The sequence below is a fragment of the Vombatus ursinus genome, unplaced genomic scaffold, assembly GCF_900497805.2.
Source record: "Vombatus ursinus unplaced genomic scaffold, bare-nosed wombat genome assembly UNPS02014813.1, whole genome shotgun sequence".
NCBI classification, from domain to species: Eukaryota; Metazoa; Chordata; class Mammalia; order Diprotodontia; family Vombatidae; genus Vombatus; species Vombatus ursinus.
In genome coordinates this window covers 796,290-817,030 of record NW_020954591.1, presented here as the reverse complement: position 1 = coordinate 817,030, position 20,741 = coordinate 796,290, and the positions used below count along the sequence as shown (strand labels likewise).

Here is a 20,741-nt window from a genome sequence, read left to right as displayed (position 1 = left end):
GAATGGTGTGTATTCTTATAAATTTGATTAAGTTCTCTATATATTTGAGAAATAAGGCCTTTATCAGAGATACTTGCTGTAAAGATTGCTTCCCAGATTCCTGCTTTACTTCTAATTTTGGTTGCATTGCTTTTGTTTGTACAAAAGCTTTTTAATTTAATATAATTAAAATTATTTATTTTACATTTTGTAATGCTCTCATCTCTTGTTTGGTCATGAATTCTTCTTCTCCCCATAGATCATAGACATAAGTAGACTATTAGACAGGTAAATTACTAAACATGGACAGGTAGACTATTCCTTGCTCTTTGAATTTGCTTATGGTGTCACCCTTCATGTCTAAATCATGCCTAAGGTCTGACATACCTAACCTTTCTAACATTCTATTTGCCTCTTTAGTTTCCTTCTTGTTTATTTTTCTGGTTGGATTTAAAAAGTTGTGAGAGGGGACAGATGATGTCCTCCACTAGTATACTTTTGTTGTCTATTTCTTCTGATAACTCACTTAACTTCTTTAAGAATTTGGATGCTATAGCACTTGGTGCATATATGTTTAATATTGGTATTGCTTCATTGTCTATGGTACCTTTTAGCAAGATGTAGTTTCCTTCCTTATTTCTATGGGTCTCTTTTTGCTTTTATTTTGTTTGAGATCGAGATTGCTACCCCTGCTTTTTTCCTTCAGCTGAAGCATAATAGATTCTGCTCCAGCCCTCACCTTTATTTTGTGTGTGTCTCTCTGCTTCAAGAGTGTTTCTTGTAAGCTACGTATTGTAGGATTCTGGTTGTTAATCTATTCTATTCACTTTCATTTTATGGGAGAGTTCATCCCTTTCACATTCACAGTTATAATTACTACCTGTGTATTTCCTTCCATCCTATTCTTCCTCCTGTTTGTCCTCTCTCTTCTTTCACCCTTTCCCTCCTCACCAATGTTTTCCTTCTGTCTACCTCCTCCCCTGATCTGCCCTCCCTTCTGTCAGTCCCTGTCCCCCTCCTTTTACTTGATCTCCTCCACTCCTACTTCTCTGTCAGATAAAGTAGATTTCTATATTCAACTGAGTGTGTATATGATTCCCTCTTTGAGCCAATACTGATGAAAGTAAGGTTCAAGTGAAACTCATTGCCTGTGCTGCCATCTTCCCCTCCACTATAATAGGTCTTTTATACCTCTTCATATGAAATAATTTATCCCATTCTGCTTCTCTCTTCCTTCTGTACCCATTGTACTCCTCTTTCTCATTCCTTAATTTTTTTATGTCATTCCCTCAAATTCACCTTATACCTGTAGTCTCTGTCTATGTATATTCCTTCTAGCTATACTATTATTGACACAATTTTTAAGAATTGCAAGTATCATCTTCCTGTGTAGAGATGTAAATAATTAGCTGTACTAAATCCTTTATGTTTTTTTTTCCCTTTTTACCTGCTTATGCTTCTCTTGGGTCTTGATATTGGAGGTCAGTTGTTTTTTTTTTGTTTGTTTGTTTAGTTCTGTCCTTCTCCTTATGAAAGCCTGAAATTTTTCTATTTCATTGAATGACCATTTTTTCCCTTGATACATTATGCTTAATTTTGCCGCAAAAGTAATTCTTGGTTATAGTCCTAATTCCTTTGCCTTCCAGAATATCTTGTTCTGTGACCTCTGATCCTTTAATGTTGCAGCTGTCTAGTCCTGTGTAATCCTGATTGTGACCCCCCAATATTGGGATTGTTTCTTTCTGGCCCCTTGTAGTATTTTTTCCTTTACCTGATAGTTCTGAAATTTGGCTATAATGTTCCTTGGAGTTTTTATTTTGGGATTTCTTTCCTGAGGTGATCAATGGATTCTTTCAATGCTCATTTTGCCCTCTGGTTCCAGGACATCAGGGAAGTTTTCCTTGATAATTTCTTGAAAGATGTTGTCCAGGTCCTCCTTTTGATTATGGTTTTCAGGTAGTCCAATGATTCTGATATTGTCTCTCTTGGATCTATTTTCCAGGTCAGTTGTTTTTCCCATGAGGTATTTTACATTTTCTTCCTTTTTTTCACTTTTTTGAATGTTTGATTGATTCTTCTTTTGTTTTTTTTTTTTGTTTTTTTACCTGAAGATTTTTTAAATTAATTTATTTTGATTTATCAACAATCACTTCCATATGCTTTTGAGTTTTAAATTTTTCTCCCCCTTCCTCCCCACCACCCTCCCCAAGATGGAGCACAATCTGATATAGGTTATACACATACATTCCTATTAAATATTAGCAACGTTGTAAGTAAGAATTAGAACCAATAGGAGGAACTACCAGAAAGAGGAAACAAAACTAAACAGAAGAAAAAAAATAGCAAATAGTATGCTTCAATCTGCATTCAAATCCCCTAGTTCTATCTTTGGATGTGGATAGCATTTTCCACCACGAGGCCTTTGGAGATGTCTTAGATCCTCGTATTGCTGAGAAGGGTTAAGTTTATCAATATTAGTCATCATACAACGTTCTCTTGGTTCTATTCACTTCACTCAGCATCAGACCATACAAATCTTTCCAGGTTTTTCTGAAATCAGCCTGTTCATCATTTCTTATAGCACAATAGTATTCCACTACATTCATATACCACAACTTGCTCAGCCATTCCCCAATTGATGGGCATCCTCTCAATTTCCAATTCTTTGCCACCACAAAAAGAGCTACTATAAATATTTTTGTACATGTGGGTCCTTTTCCCATTTGTGTGATCTCTTTGGGATATAGCTTTAGAAATGCTATTGCTGGGTCAAAGGGTATACACATTTTTATGGCCCTTTGGGCACAGTTCCAAATTGCTCTCCAAAATGGTTGGATCATTTCACAACTCCACCAACAATGCACTAGTGTTTCAATTTTCCCACATCTTCTCCAACATATATCATTTTCTTGTTTTGTCATCTTGGCCAATCTGATAGGTATGATGTGATACCTCAGAGTTGTTTTGATTTGCATTTCTCTAATCAATAGTGATTTAGAGCATTTTTTCATATGACTATAGATGGCTTTAATTTCTTCATCTGAGAACTGCCTGTTCATATCCTTTGACCATTTATCAACTGGGGAAGGTTTGATTGATTCTTGATGTCTCATAGAGTCATTAGCTTCCACTTGCCCAATTTTAACTTTTAAGATGATGCTTTCCTCAATTAGCTTTTTACTTTCTTTTCTGTTGGGCCAATTGTACTCTTTAAGAAGTTGTATTCTTGGGCAGCTAGGTAGCACAGTGGATAGAGCACTGGCCCTGAAGTCAAGAGGACCTGAGTTCAAATCTGGCCTCAGACCAAACATTTGACACTTACTAGCTGTGTGACCCTGGGCAATTGCCAAAAAAAAAAATACAGTTGTACTCTTCAGTGGATTTTTGTATCTCCTTTTCTATTTAGCCAATTCTACTTTTTGAGTAGTTTTCCAAGCTGTTGATTCTTTTTTCATAATTCTCCTGCATCACTCTCACTTCCCTTCCTACTTCTTCTTCTTCTATGTCTCATATTATTTTTAAGCTGCTTTTTGAGCTCTTCCATGAGTTCTTTCTGGGCTTGAGGCCACTTCCCATTTTTCTTTTTGATTTTTCCCATTGGTGTTTTGACATTGTTGTCTTCTTCTGAGTTTGTGTCTTGGTCTTCCCTGTCACCATAAAAACTTTCTGTGGTCAGATTATTTTTGTTGTTGTTGTTGTCTTTTGTTCATCTTTTTTGGGGGTAGGGGAGGGCTTTTTCCTTTCTCTTAAATTTGAGCTCTGCTCCCAGGCTGTAAAAGGCACTGTATCAGGCTTCTTGTGCCAGTGGCTATAGGCTCTGGCTGGTTACCTGGTACTGTGCTGATGTTACCCTGAGGCCCCCAAGAACCCTCATATCTGGTGCCATGCTGAGGGGATAGGCTGGGGGTGGGTAGTTTTCAATTCTGGAGTCTGCAGGTTCCCTTGTCTATGCTAAAGCACGTAGGGGAGGGGAGGGGTGAAGGTCCTGATATTGGCATTTGCCTGCTCCACCACACAGGGGCTCAGCATCTCCCACTGGTTTCCTGAAGATGGGCTTGCTACTGGCTTTCTGGGATGCTTCCTGTCCTGGAATGCCTTCCCTTTTACCCTTGTGAGATAGACCTTTCTTGGTGATCTTCAAAATTTCTTTGGCTAAAAGATTGTTTCACCCCATCTTCTTGCTGGTTCTGCTGTTCCAGGATTTGTTTGGATGTGTAATTTTATGATTGTTTGGAGGTGAATATGGGAGAGTTACAGCGATTTACTGCTGACTCTGCCACCTTCACTCCTGGAATTCTTCCCTTTGAGAAAATATTTTTAATTAAGGTATGTACATTGTTTTCTTAGACATGATACTATTGCACAATTAATAGACTATAATATAATATAAACATAACTTTTATATGAACTGGAAAATCAAAAAATTCATGTGACTCATTTTATTGCAGTGGTATGGACATGAAACCACACCAATCCCAAGGTATGCCTGTGTTGTATGATGACCAATTATGAAAGACATAACTATCAACACAATAATCTAAGACAATTCCAAAGAACTCATGATGAAAAATGCTACCCACCTCTAGAGATAAGATGAACTCTGAGTACAGACTGAAACATACATTTTTCACTTCCTTTGTTTTTCTTCCTTTTTTCTTTTTCTTTTTCAACATGGTTAATATAGAAATATTTTGCATAACTTCACATGCATAATTAATATCATATTGCTTGCCTTCTCAATGGGTGAGGGGTTACTGGAGGGAGAGAGATAACTTGTACCTCAAAAAATTTTAAATGAATATTAAAATAAACTATAATTATTTTTAAAAGAACCTGCTAAAAGACTTCATGTGTCAAAGATCAATGTGTCTTGAACAATCTATTATCAGTTTTGTTATGCTCAGTATTAAAATTTAGGAGGTCAAAAACATTTTTAAAAAGAGGATTTAAAGAATCTTTCATAAATCTTTTACTCCAACATGCTGAGAGGATGATCTCTTAATCATTTAATAAAATGTAATCTTTTAATCATTAATTTAAAAAATACACACAGACTTTCACAATATAGCACAGCTCTGTAATAAGATTCAAAGCCATATTTTGTGGGTCACATACAGATCCCCAGGTGTAAGGTCCTGGAAATTCAGATTTCCCATAGTCAGAAATCTCCCATATCAACTTCAAAAAGAGGTAAACCCTTTAATACCAATTTTCCTGACTTTGGCTTTGGACTCTGCTCTCTGATTCCTGCTTTTCTGTCTCTGGCTTTGATTTGAAAATTCCTAAGCCTGTAATTCTGGAGTGTAGTCCTATGCTGTCCCTCTTAGAGCTTCCAAATATTTCACACTTGCCAATGCATTGCCCTTCAGTTGTAAAAAAGTGAATACAGAATTGGCTTCATTCCCTGTGCCCCATCAGCTATCCCACACATCCTCCATTCTGACAGCCAACTCCTCATTCCACAATCAGCTTTTCTACACCAATTTCTGGCTCTCAACTGCCCTCCAGTGGTAAATTGCTACACTAGTTACCTTTTATATGTCTGTAAGCAGTTGCTCAAGACACATTTTACTTCAAATAGTTTAGCATAAAAATTCTATACATAATGTCATGTAAGGTACTCAACTTTCTAGCCATTATGAAAACTGAGCATAAATAGAAAAGGAAAATTCTGATGTAGTGATATTGCAAGTTCAGCATTCAAGGTGACAGGATGGCTACCAGCTCCCTTCCTTATCTCTGTCCCCAGCCCTCACTCCACCTTTTATTGCCAAGTGCTGTTCCCATACTATAATAGGACCATAAATTCAAAGCTAGAAGGGTCCTTAGAGACCATCCAGTGATAGGATTATATGATCAAAAATTTGGAGCTGAAAGAGACCTCAGAGGTAAAGTGATCCTACCCTCCTATTTTACAGATAAGGAAGTGAGGCCCAGAGGCGTTAGGTAACTTGCCCAAGGTCACACCGGTAGCAAATAGCTGAGCTGGGATTCAAATCCAGTTCCTCTGACTCTGAATCCAGTACTCATTTCACTGTACTACATGAATATTTCCCTATACTCCTTGTTAGGACTCTCTGGGGGAAATCTCTTCTGGACCCAAGGTATCCAGATATCATTTCTAGGATTCTTCTGAAGCTCCAAGCTACTCTCAGTGCATGTGTTATAATCAAAGCAAAGAGGGAAAGGGATATCCTGGGAAATCAGGGATAAACTAGGGCTTCTCATCAAAAAACCACAGAAGTGTTCTGGAAGTGATCAACTCATTTTAAAAAATGACCATAGGGTAATGTCTAGGTTGGCCATGGGTCCTCTGGACTCAACCCATTGTTGGCTACTGCTCTGGGAATCCTGAAGACCTAAAAGCTTTACAGTTTCCCCAGAGCTTGAGGTCTGGTCTATGGGGCCATTTTACCCTTCCGCCTCACTCTCTCTCTCTCTCCATGCCCCCTAATCCCAGAAAAATTATTCATCCAACATCACAGCACAAAGTGCCAAGGAGTCTTGGCACCCAATAGGGAATGCTAAAAGTTATCACTTTTTTTAAGGGCACACAGTCCAAGAGGATAGATTTTTCCACCTAGTATAAGGTCTGTTAACAGCTGAATAGCACTATTATCATGAACTGAGTTTGATTTGTGAATTTTCATTCATTTCTTCACCAAACCCACTTTATGTGGGAAAGCATTAAAAGTGAATGTAACATGGTTAGTTCATATTCCGCATCTGGATAGAAAATCAGCATGTGCCTTAAACTTCAATCTTCTATTCCCATGCAAGGCTCAGTAGCACACTTTACCACCCCAATGCCAGATGCAGGCTAATGATAAAGCCCTGCATGCCTGCCAGGAGGATAGGCTAAAATAGCAAGCAAGGAGAGCCACCAAAACTGGGGATTATTAGTGATAATGAATGGTCACCCAGCAAAAAAAGGCAGCAGCCTCTCTTTCTTTCCTGCTCAGCTGCAAAGTCCATTTGGAATAAAAGGAGCCAGGACTGGATGTTTGGCTTTTCTTGGGGTTTGTTTATTTGTTTGTTTCAATCCTGGAGTGGGTTTTTGTTTGGATTTTCTTTTCATTTCGAACAGGAGGTCTTGGCAATAAGCAATCTGGAACACTTGTTCACTACAAACAGTTTATATTCTCATCCCCTGTTACACAAAGCTTTCCTTAGAGCTTTCCTTCCTCTGCTTCCTCTCTATCCACTGTTCATAAAAGATGGGCTAAGATCAGCATCCAAGGCAGGCTTCCCTGGTTTGTCATGTCAGTGACACTTTAGGCTATTGAAATGAGTGGGTTCCAGAATCTTTCCTAGGTTATTACTTAATACCAACCAGAAACTTCATACTAACTAGCAAGAAATCCCTGTACTATGTGTATTCAACTACTGGAGAATTTTTTTTCTGAGTTAGTAACATTTGAATTAAAATGATGGAATACATCCTAAGAAACTGTACAAAATAGCACCATCTGCTATTTGGAATCTGTGATTCTTATTTCTAAGGCATATATAATAGGCCTTCTGGAATTCTGGCTGAGCACTCGCTACCCCCAATTTACGATTTTAAATATGCACTTAAGAGGTCTAAGCCAATTTGAGTCTACCGCAGAGTACTTAGTTAGAAAGGTATCTGGCTCCCTCTGGTGTTTTAGAATGTAACATCTTTCTCAAAACAATTAGACAACAGAAACGTATAGGTATTGATATTTTTATGTTATGTGGCCTTGCACCTGTATATTTGAATATGTAATAATAAAAAAGTCCCCTAATTTGTTTCTCAAGAAGGGATACTAAGCCTCAGAAACTGAATGCTAGATAGTAGAACTGAATCTACCATTATAGAGGTCAAATTCCATCAATCAAACAAAAACTGATCACTTTTACACTATAACAGAGGTTATTAATCTGTTGCCCAAGAACTTTTTAAAAATTGGTAACTATTTCAATAAAGTTGGTTTCCTTTGGATTTCTATGTATTTCATTTTATGCATTTAAAAACATGGTTCTGAGAAGGGGTGCATAGGCTTCGCCAGACTGCCAAAGGGGTCCATCACATGCACATGCACACACACACACACACACACACACACACACACACACACGGTTTAGAAATCCTGTACTAGGGGGTGGCTAGGTGACCAGTGGATAGAGTACTGTCCCTGGATTCAGGAGGACCTGAGTTCAAATCCAGCCTCAGACACATAATATTTACTAGCTGTGTGACCCTGGGCAAGTCACTTAACCCCCATTGCCCAACCAAAAAAAAAAAAAGAAGAAGAAAGAAAGAAAAAAGAAATCCTGTACTAGAATGACATGCTGTACATTTTGACCTCAGAGGCAAAATCAGAAGCAACTTTTTTTAAAATTTCCTTCCTGCTAAATTGCTACAATAGTTCCTTTCTTTTGTTCTACAGTCACAGAAGAAAAGACAGAAGGAAGAACAATATTGAGTCTTGTGGTTGTTTTGGCAACCACCGAAGATAAGGAAAGAAAAAATCAGAAGAGCAAGCAAGAGAAAAGAAAGCAGAATATATACAAAGAAAAATAACAACTTTATCAACTTTATTTGTAGAGGCTTGCTCTAGCCTATATAAAAGTTAGACAAAAATGACATGATTAATATATTATGAAATTACTATTTAAATATACATAATATATTAAAACACTGCAATGTGATCTCATATTCTCTGCACCTTTCAGTAAATTATGTGATGATAAAGGATTTTGCTGCAGAATATTGTTTTCAGAAGTCTTCCATTTCCCTTCTATTTTCATAAAAGAAGTCTTTGGTACATTTACAAACATTCTCATAAATATTTTATAGTGGTGAGAAAGTAAGCATATAAATTGATAATAATTTATTTCTCTTTATCACTTTTTTTCAGAACTAATACTATCTGTGGGGTTTTTTCCAGTTTTTTTTCCCTTTCAAATATCTTGAGACTCAATCCCACAAGAGCCTAAAAACTCTTACTTCTAGTACATCTCTCTGCATTTGGTCTGATGTTGTTTCTGCTCCTGCTTTTATTTTCTTTAGTGATACTTCCATTTCCTAATTCTGCATATGAAAGACTTCCATGTTATAGTCCACAATCATTGATGAAGAAAACTTTGTTACAGAAATGTTGACAAACACTGAACATTTATACCCTTTAACCAAGTGATTAAACTGCAAGGTAAATACTCTCCTAAGAATATCAAAAACAAATGAGGGCTCCTATATAAACAAAAATATTCATAACAGTAGTTTTCCTGGTGACAAAATAACAAAAGTAAGCTCCTATCTCATGAAGGAATGACCGAACAAATTGTAATTGTAATGGAATATTATTGGGCCATAATACTCAGTATATTATAAATTTGGAGAAATGTGGGAAGTCTTGCACAGACTAATATAGAAAGAAGTAGAACCAAGAAAATAATACATGCATTGAATGCAGCAATTTAAATAAAAAGAACAATAAAACAAAACTGAATCCCATATAATTATAATGACCAATCAAGGCCAGATGAAGAAATCCACCTGCCTCTCTTTATTGGAGAGGTGGGGGTCCCAAAACTGCAGAACAATAAATGTGCTATCAGATGCATTTGATGAGTTAGTCAGTTTTACTTAACCATTTTTTTTTCTTTGATGAGAGGGTAAGTTCACTGAAGAAGGGTATATCCAAAAATTGCTATGATCTAAACACAAAAGACATCAAAACGTTTTAAAGGGAAGGAACATCCAAAAAAAAGTTTTAGAAGAAAAATGTATACATAAAATGTGTGTGTATATGTATTTATATATACATATACATATACATACATACATACATACATATACAGTTGCCCTCTCTCCTCCTCCTGAAGTAAGGAGAGAGCTGAAATCTCATGAGAAGGTAGAAGTGTACAAGTGTGCTGAGGTGTAGTCAAGATCCCAAGAGCTTGATGCTACAGGAATGAGCAAAAGAGGTCACAGTTGAGATACCATGTGGAAGCAACAGGGCTGTTGCCAGTTTCAACCATGGAGGGGAATCAGAGGGAAGTACATGATATTCATATGAAGGGAGGAGAAGATGGGAGAGTAGCATGCTAAGCGGGTGCTTACCTCCACCTCTGCTGTTGTTACAACCGCCCACTGCTCAGACAAAGATGGAATGCTAGAAAAGAACTGTGGCTGAATGATGAAGGCTACCCAGAGCCAGGTAGAAAGAATGTAACTATTCTTGTTGAACAAGAATGATAATAGAGACATTCATATTCTCTATTCTACCCTTGTCCCTCCTGGAAGAGCACGTATCCATTCCAAAACTTCTCTCTTTTTCTTTAGCCTATTTTTAATTTCTGTCTACCTTCTCTCTAAAAGCCAGTCATGACAAAACTGTGATTTTCTCAGTGAATAACTAGTCTATATTGTGATGAGAATTTTTCTGATTTAACTCTATTGTCCGCATGTGCTTGAGACAGTAAGGTACAGTATTAGCTACAGCATGCAGAGAATTTAGGTGACAGCAAACTTAGCTCCATATTTAACTGACTAGTGATAAAAGGATTTCTGGTTCAGCATTATTACTCTTACCTACTTAAGACAAACATGTCAAGTAAATTTCTATAGCTCCAAATTTAATGATTATTCTGTAAATTCCAGCTTTATTCCCCAGTATTTACTAATCAGTTTATAATTTTGCCTAATAAAGATATTCTCCTTCTATCTGTTCTTGATATGTAAACCTTTACGTTCTCTTTTTGCCCTAAAATTCTGCCCTGTAAAATTCCATTTAATTCATCTTTCTGATATAACTAAGACCTATATATATTTGCTGAAACCTGGGCTTGGAGGCTACTAGGTTTTGTATGCCATAGATCTATGCTCTAAGTATATAATAAATCAGTTGTTAAAATCCCTCTGTATGTTGATAAGCGTGATTGGCAGCAGTACTTATCAATGAATCCTTGGACAATTTTTATATCAACGTGTGTTTAATTTGCTCAAAGGCAGGTTAGAGGGAGGCTATGTTTGGTTACATGCAGGGAGAGAAAATGAAATTCTCTTTCTAATTACTAGAACTACTACCTAGCAATTAGTGATAAACCCAAAAAGTTTGGTTTTATTTTTTTCCTGCATATTAATATAACTCCCCAAAAGTAGAGGACAATAGATGAATACACGCTATCCAGTACATGGAAAGAGCCAGTAATTTTCTGGTGGGAGGTACAGGTGTCCACGGTGAGTTGCTTTTCAGGAGCCATTTTTAACTAATAGGCACCATCCGAATTTAATCACCAGGCAACATTTATGGTCACTAACCTGATCTTTATTCAACAGGAAAGGTTAGGCTCTGGATGAATTTCACAATTACCCTGATGATTATGACACTCCACCCCGATGAACTAACATGCTGAAGAATTTCCAAATGGTCTATGTTTCTCAGTGAACTGATGATATTCCCATTAGTTCTGCCTCTGTCTGGATGTCCACACTGACTCATTCTTTAGCAGATTCAGATTAATTCAGATTTATCCAGTGACAAGGACTTCTAAGTTCCTACTAATATTATATTTTCACTGTATTAGTCATATGACTTAAGTAATGACAAAATGACCAGCAGGGACACCAGACTACATTCAAATTCTGACAAAAATAATGTTTGAATAAAAGAATTTGGAACCTTAGAGATCATATGGTCTCATTTTGTAGATGAAGAAATTGAGGCCCAATGAGAATGCTTTTTCATACAATTAGTAACTGGAGTCACCATTCTAACCCAGATCAGTTGATACTAAATCCAATGATATTTCCATCACATCACATCACCCCAACGTAACAAGAATTCTTGTGAAATTCTTGCTTCTTATATTAGCTTTGTCTGTTCTAGAACACTAACCCTCTAGCTGACCAGAACAATTCCCTCATTAGAAATAAACATTTTTATTCCCAAGATCATCTTGCCTCACTTTTTGTCAAGGTCTGCCTCTTAGTTCCTTTGTCATTTCTTCCAGTCATCAAGATAATTCTTTTAACTTTTTTCCTATTCTCCCATCCATCCACTGTGTTATCTTAGCTCTCAGGTGAGGTAGCTGGTGGTGCAATGGATAAAAGTGCTAGGCCAAGAGTCAAGAAGACTTGAGATCAAAGCCAGTCAAAGTCACTAACTAGCTATGTGACCCTGGGCCAATCACCTAACCTCTTTTTGCTTCACTTTCCTCCACTATAAAATGAGGATAATAATAGCACCTACTTCATAGGGCTATCATGGGGATCAAATGTGGTAAAAAGTACTTAGCACTATGCCTGGCACATAGTAAGTGCTATATAAGAGCTTTTTTCCCTTCCCGTCTAGGATAATAATTTCCTACACAGTTTACCTACCACAGCATGCATTCAGAAGAAATTCTGACTGACCTCATACATGGATAGGTGAACATTAAAAATATATATTATATATATATATATATTCTAAGAGACCTACTGTATACCACTTGTAAATATCTCAGGCTTTTGTTTCTACTCTGAAACTGAACCAATGCAATAAGAGCAGAAGCTTTCCTGGGGCAAATTCAGTTGGGGATGAGACAGAGCTTCAGCAGTACAAAAGACAGCTTGACCACAAAAATCCTTACTAGTCTGAAGCCAAAAAAGAGGAGATGGCCCATCTCCCTACGACCCACTGGGGATTAAAGGGAAAGGTGGATCCTAAGTGAAGAACATTATAGCAATGAGATCCTGGGGTTAGTGGCCAGGGTGTAGTCCTGCAATGTGGCACAATAGACTGAACACTGAGGTATAGGGATGGTGGTCCCTATGGGCAAGAATCATGCACCTGAGGAGGAAGTATGCCACTCCATATGCCAGCACACTGGGACAAAAAGCCTATGTTCTCCAGTGATAGTTATGGCTCTGAACAATAGTTTCTGGGTATAGAGGTAGGATCAGTTATTTCTGTTAAGTGAATAAAAACAGGTTGAAACCAGATTGTAAAGAAACAGTGCTGTAATTAATAAACATTAAGAGACATTTTAAATATAAGATCTATATGCATTTTGCATTCCATTCTTAGATTTAAAATTTAAGCTTCCCTTGCTGGCAAAGTGTTCAATTCAGTCTTTTCTACCTACAGTCTAACTTAGTGACTATAATTAACCCAGTATTTCAATTCTTTGCTGGAACATTCACTTTTAACAATCCAAATATGACAGTCTCACATTTAACCTTTCAAGAACCCTAAAGAAAATACTCCACACACGAACATGACACGCATAGGAGATCAACTCTACTCATCTGTGCTATTCAACTTCAGATTTTTTTTATCAATGACACCAAAGGAAAATGTAATATATTTATCAACTACAATTCAAGAGTAGTGCCTTCAAATAACAGCTTGGATATATGGAGGTCAAGGTCTTGTTTGACTTTGATTCAGTTTTCATTCCCCTTCCAGGAATGCATAGGGACTTATGCAGGAGACTATTGTACATGGTAACAGCAATATCATGCAGTGATCAACTGTGAATACTATTCTCAGCAATACAATGATCCAAGACAATTCCAAAGGACTTATGATGAAAAAATGCTATCTATCTCCAGAAAAAGAACTGATAGAGTCTGAATGCAGATTAAACCTTTTTTTTTTTTACTTTATTATGCTTAGGGGGATTTGTTCTATATTTTCTTTTGCAGCATGGCTAATGTGGAAAAGTTTTCAATCACTGAACATGTATAATCCATATCAAATTACTTGCCTTCTCAAGGAGAGGGAAGATGGGAGAGAAAGAATTTGAAACAAAAAATTTTCAATGAATGATAAAAAAATTTTTTGTTTATATGTAATTAAGAAAAAAATAAATTTAAATTAAATTAAAAAACAAAGAATTCCCTACAAGTAAAACCAAAAGTCTAAGCCAAAAAATCCTTTTTCAAATCAGCTAATAATTATATTCATACTGGTATTCATATGCGCCATATGCACAAAAACACACATACATATATTCTAATAACAGGAATTGCTATCATTTATATAGCACTTTGAGGTCTATGAAGTATCTTAGACATATTATCCAATTTAACCCTCAACATAACTTGAGAGGTAGGTGCTATTATTATTCCCATTTTATAAATGAGTAAATTGAGGCAAGAAGAAGTTAAGCAGCATGCAGTTTCACAGTTTCACAGTTGGGAAATGTCTAAGGCTAAATTTGAACTCAGGTCTTGCTGACTCCAGGTCCAATACTTTATGCACTGTGCCACCTACAAAAAAAAAGTCCTCTATAAAAGTTCTATCCTGATCATTCACTGTGGAATAAAATTGACCTTAAATTATGAAAGCTATATCAGTGGCCCAAAAACTAGCATGTTCCACCATGTTGGAAAGGTTTTAAGTAAAATCCCTATGAAAATTTATATTTACTGTCAAAGGATCAATCAACCTAATTCTGGAGAGCTTCATCACAAGTAGGCTGTAACTTGGTGATGACTTATTTGGCCACGGAAACCAAGGAAACAAAGAAATATGCATAACGGTCCACAGTTATTTCACAGTGGCAAAAAAGGTGGCAGAGGATACTGTGAATCAAATAAAGCTTAGACCACTTGCAGCGTTTAAAATATTTTGTGTTGTACCTAACATTAATTGAATAAAATCCAAATATAGCTCATGACTGGCTCTTTATAGATGTGCATAAAATGGTCCGCAGCTCCCCTATAAGCACTCAAGGTAATAATGCATATATTGGGAACAGGATAGCCTTTATTTCACTATGAAAAAAAAACATGGAAAAAACAATAAGGAGTCACAATGGCATATAAAAATTGAAGAAAAAAATAAAAATAAAACCCTTGAAACAAATATGAAGTCAAGCAAAACAAATTCCCACAATGGCCACATCCAAAAATGTATGTCTCATTCCGCATCTTTTATCATCACCCTTCTGTCAGGAGATGGACAGCATAGTTCTTCTGGAATCATGATTAGTCATTGCATACATCAAAGTTTTAAGACTTTCAAAATTGTTCATCTTTCTAATATTGTTGTTGTATAAATTGTTCGCATCAGTTCACACAAGTCTTTCCACATTCCTCTGAACCCATCCCTTCAGTCCTCTGGGCATAGTAGTATTTCATTACATGCATATTATGTAATTTGTTCAGCCATTCCCCAGTTGATGGGCAGCCCCTTAGTTTCTAGTTCCTTGCCAGGACAAAATGGTTGTTATATTTTTGTACATATGGGTCCTTTCCCTCTTTCTTTGATCTCTTTAGGGGTATGAGCCCAGTAATTGTATCACTGGATAAAAGAGTATGCCCACTCTAGTGGCTTTTGAAACATAGTTATAAATTTTCCAGAATGGTTGGACCAGTGTACAGCTCCACCAATAGTTCATTAATGTGCCCATTGTTTGTTTTTGGTTTTTTTTTTCATTTATTTGTTAACTTTCTGTAAGCTCTGGAAATAGACTAGTCAGTCAACCAGTCAGTCAACAAGTATTTAATAAATAGCTCCTACAGGCACTGTGCAAAGCACTGGGGATACAAAAAGAAAGGCAAAAAATAGTCCCTTTGGAGCAGCTAGGTGGCGCAATGAATAGAGGACTGGCTCTGGAGTCAGGAGGACCCGAGTTCAAATCCAGTCTCAGACCAGACACTTGACCCTTACTAGCTGTGTGACACTGGGCAAGTCACCTAACACCAATTGCCTCGCAAAAAATAAAAAAAATAAAAAAAGTCCCTCCTCTCTAGGAGCTACAATCTACTGGGGAGAGAACACAATACAGCTATGTACAAACAATATATATATAGGGGATGAATTGGAGACTAGCAACAGGGGAAGGCACTAGCATTAAGAAGGATTGGGAAAGGCTTCTTACAAAATGTATGATTTCAGCTGAAACTTGAAGGAAATCTAGGAAGATGTGAGGAGAGGGAAAGAATTACTGGCATGGCGGAAAGCCAGTGAAAAATGCCTAGAGTTGGAAGATGGAGTGTCTTATTCAAGAAATATTAAGGCTAGCGGCAGCTAGGTGGTGCAGTGAATAAAGCACCAACCCTGGAGTCAAGAGGACCTGAGTTCAAATCTGGCCTCAGACTCTTAACACTTACTAGTTGTGTGACCCTGGGCAAGGCCTTAACCCCATTGCCTAGCAGCAACAACGACAAAAAAGAAATATCAAGGCTAATGTCACTGGATCACAGAGTATGTGGGGGGGTGGAGGAAAGGGTGCTAGAAAGTCAGAAAACTAGGAAGGGACAAAGTTATAGAGAGCTTTACAAATCAAATAGAGGATTTTATAGGTCTCAGAGGCAAGAGGAGAAGGTTCATTAGTGAGAGAGAACTTCTTAATAATCTTTCTATTTCAAATGCTTCATCTTTAACAATTTTATCAAACAGTAAGAAATTAAACAAAAGCACTTTACTTTTCTGCCAAATTCTACATAGCAACTGCAAGAAAACCACTTTTTTTTTTTAAACTTAACACTTTTGGGATAAGATCATTGACATAAAAGAAGACTCCATATACATCAAAATACTTGTATCAGCACTTTTTTATTGGGACAAAAAACTGGAAACAAAGCTGATGCTCAACATTTGCAAAATGGATAAACAAATTTGGAACATATAAAATGGAATATTAGTGTGCTATCAAAAGTTATTTAATAACTACAGAGGATCATGGAAAGACTTATATGAACTGATGCAAAGTGAAATAAACAGAGCCAGAAAAACAACAAACACAAAGACTACAACAATGTAAATAGAAAGAACAATCACAAAATAATCAAAACTGAATTCAGAGAAATTATAATGATGAAAATTGTCACCAAAGAAGAAATATGAGAGGACCCCTCACTAGCTCTTCCTTTAGAGAGAAGGGCTGAGTTGGTGGTTGTCATGCGTTTGAAATACTGCATTCAATGTCATATTTTTCCAATATGTTAACTGGTTTTGCTGATTTTTTTTCCTCATCCTCTTTATTTTTTTCTATTTGTCGTAAGGATGGCTCTCTGGAAGAGAGCAACAGGAGGGATAAAGGAAGAAATGTAAGCAATATAAAAACAAAATATTTTCATAGAAATCTATTTTTTCTAAAAACAGAGTCCTTGGGGAGAAAACTAAAGAAGAATAGCATGCCCAAAATTACAAAGAATGTTCAAATATCAAGCAGTCTTAGCATAGTAGATATTTGTTAATTAATGATGATCTGATTTTAAAACATCTTTTAAGTGTCAATCTAGTATGATTTGTGTTAGCATTCTATTTGGAAGCAATCCATATTTTTCTACATGTTTATGATACTGACAGAAGTATAATGATGACCATCTAGATGTTCTAAAGAATAGATTTAAATCTATCTTTTCCTAAGAAATTATTGGTTGTAGTGAAAGATTTAAGAATCCTTGGACATTTTAGCTAGTGTCACTGTGCTTTCTGAAGTTATCTTTTTCCCTGCAAACTTCATGACAAGTTTTTTGAATTGACAGATATCACTAGCTTTCCCTATGATATCAATATGCTTAGGATTACATTCAACCAGAATGTAAGGATATTGTGGCTTCAACACTTGGCATGCCCACCAAATCTGCTTCCTCTCATTTATATCCTTTCCTTCAAGAGATAATGTTTCTTTTCGAAGCTCAAAGTAAAGAGTGTATGAGAATTCCTCAATTAATTCCTTTGCTTTTTTCAAGTAATCAGAATGAGAATCAGTCTGAGAACCTTTTAAACATATTGTGGTGACTTCATCATTAACTATCTCTTGACTCACAACATTAAAGTAGTTTAAAATCTTTTCATACGTTTGGTTACCACACTTCATGTATTTAAATATATCTGTATCAAGGACAATTATCTGTTCACTTCCGATAGTTTTTGGCATTGCAGGCTGGATTGAGGACACAGATGTGCTCCATTCTGGAAAGGTTTTCTTTTTCTTCCTTTTTGTCAGACTGACACAATTGGTGTTGTTTCCATGAAGAGAATGGGCCCTTAACAACAGAACTTCCTTTAATCTCTTGATTGCTAAAAATGACCCTTTAACAATGACCGGTCCGTTAGTTTGCACGACATAGAATTTCAAGGATGGGATTTTCTCCTCAAGTTCTGTCACCAGATTGTCTAGAATAACTTCCTTTCCAAAAACAGATAAATCAAGGTGAACAAAAATACAACGAATGACCTAAAATTTGAAAGGAAAGAAATTGAAATTGAAGTATTCAAAAGAGCTGTATTCAAAGTGCAACTTTTCCTTTTTCTTATGTCTATTGACCTAGTCATAGTCTAGGCCTAATTAACTTTCATCTGAAGTAATGCAATCACATTCTTATCACACTTCCTGCTTCTAATCTCCTATCTCATTGTATACCAAGGCCAAAATTCTGAACCCATTTTTAAAATCAAGTTGCCTTTGCAGATTCTGTTTTCCTTAATTCCTTCTATGCTTCTGTTTACCTCTTCTTGTTTTAGGAATTCTTGCTCAAAGCCCCTAACTTGTATTTATCCAGACCCTCTGAGCCTTTTCCAAAATATTACCTTATGTCAGAAATGGCCTTCTTCTCCCCACCCAAATATTTATATATTTTAATTAACCAATATAAATGGAAAACACATATGATAATATCTCAGAAGTATAAACCAAAATTTTAAAGACTGAAAATTTGTAATCTGTATAAACTTTTCCCCTTGAATGAATTTGGGCTGTGTGGATTGTCAGTCAGTCAATCAACAAGCATTTGTTAAGCACTTTATATGTGCCAGGCACTGTGCTTAGTGTAGGGGATACAAAGAAAGGCAAGACATGATCCTTGCCCTCAGAGAGCTCATATTCTAATGGGGAAGACAACAGACAAACAACTATGTACATACAAGCTAAAGAGAGAGAGTAGCTAGAAGGCAGTATCAGAGGAAAGGCACTGCCAGTGTAGAAGGAGGAGGAGGAGGTGTGCGGGGACCTGGAAAGGTCTCCTGCAAAAGACAAGATTTGAGCTGAATCTTGAAGAAAGCCAGGGAAGCCAGTATGTGGGGGTAGGCAGTGAAACTATTCCAGGTATGGGATCAGCAAATGAAAAGACAGATAATTGGGAAAAGGAGTGTTGTGAGCGATGAATAAGGCCAGGGTCACTGCACTGTAGGATACAAGAAAGGGAATAAACTATAATATTGGAAAGACAGAAAAAAGCAAGGGTGTGAAACAGAGCTTTAAATACCGAAGAGAGCATTTTATATTTGATCCTAAAAGTAAGAGAGAGCCATTGGAGTTTACTGAGTCAAGGGGGTGGGGGAAGAACATGGTCAAACCTGCACTTTAGCTGAATAGAGAATGGATTGGAGAGATTTGAGGTAGGGAGAATAAAAAGAAGATTATTGCAATAATAGAGACAGGAGGTGATAAAACAACTGCACCAGGGTGGTGACTGTATTAGTGGAGAGAACGGGGAATATATGAGAGATATTGTAAAGGTAGAAATGATAAGACCTAGCAACATATTGGACATATGGAGTGAGTGCAAGACAGGAGGCAAGGATGATGCAAAGACTGCAAGCCTGGATGGCTGGAAAAATGGTGGTGGCCTGGACAGAACTGGAGAAGTATGAAAGAAGGGAGGGTTTGAGGAGAAAGATGAATGAGTTTTTGTTGTGGACTTGTCCACACTATGAAAGGCTTCATGGAGGGGATAGAATTTCAGGAACACACTTAACACAAGGTAAATACTCACGTTTTCACTAAAATGAGATACAGTAACAAACGTTGGGAGTAGCCCCTCCTCTATTAGACAATGTTTCTCATTTTTAAGGATGTTCTCAGCACCTAAGTAGGAAAAAATAAATAGATTCTCTCACTGTTTTGCTAGTTTTCAACTTCTCCCTCAAAAGTAAACATCTAAACTAAGCATTCATTATTTCTCTTTTCTTTTTTTTCTTTTTATTTTTCAACATTTACTTCCACAAGATTTTGAGTTCCAAATTTTCACCCCATCTCACCCCCCCACCCCAAGATGGCATGCATTCTGAATATCCCTTCCCCTAGTCTGCTTTCCCTGCTATCTCTCCCCCTCTTCCCCTTCTATTTTCCTGTAGGGCAGGATAGATTTCTGTACCCCATTTCCTGTATTTCTTATTTCCCAGTTGCATGTGAAAAACATTTTTTTAAACATGTGTTTTTAAAACTTTGGGTTCTAAATTTTCTCCCTTCCTCGCTCCCTATCCACCCTCATTGAAAAGGCAAGCAACTCAATATAGGCTATACATGTGCAGTTATGCAAAACACTTCCATAGCAGACATGTGGTGAAAAACTAACTCTATTTCCCTTAATCCTATCCCCCCCCCATTTATTTTATTCTTTCTTTTGACCCTGTCCCTCCTCAAAAGTATTTGCTTCTGATTACCCCCTTTCCCAATCTGCCCTCCTCTCTATCATCCCCCTACTCTCTTGTCCCCTTCCCCTCCTATTTTCCTATAGGGTAAGACAGATTTCCATACCCAATTGAGTGTGTATGTTATTCCCTCCTTAAGTCAAATCCAATGAGAATAAGATTCACTCATTCCCTCTCACTTTCCCCTGCTTCCCCTCCACTGTAAGAGCCTTTTCTTTTCTCTTTTCTTGTGAGATAATTTACCCCATTCTATCTTTCCCTTTCTCCTTCTCCTAGTATAATCCTCTCTCACCCCTTAATTTTATTCTCCAGATATGACCCCTTCATCTTCAACTCACCCTGTGCCCTCTATCTATATATCCATCTATCCATCTATCTATCTATCTATCTATCTATCTATCTATCTATCTATCTATC

The 20,741-nt window shown here is 36.9% G+C and overlaps 1 protein-coding gene across 1 annotated transcript in view; it reads right to left on the bottom strand.

Moving 5' to 3' along the window:
* Nucleotides 1–16,717: 16,717 nt before the first annotated feature.
* The window catches only part of RBM43 (RNA binding motif protein 43), an 11,724-nt gene continuing 7,700 nt past the window's right edge, over nt 16,718–20,741 (bottom strand). Inside the window, exons 3-4 of the mRNA XM_027877565.1 lie at nt 19,667–19,758; nt 16,718–18,129 (exon numbers count right to left, since the gene is read on the bottom strand). Coding sequence (XP_027733366.1) covers nt 17,341–18,129; nt 19,667–19,758 — 881 coding nt within the window. The 3' untranslated portion in view covers nt 16,718–17,340. The remainder of the gene's footprint in view (nt 18,130–19,666; nt 19,759–20,741) is intronic.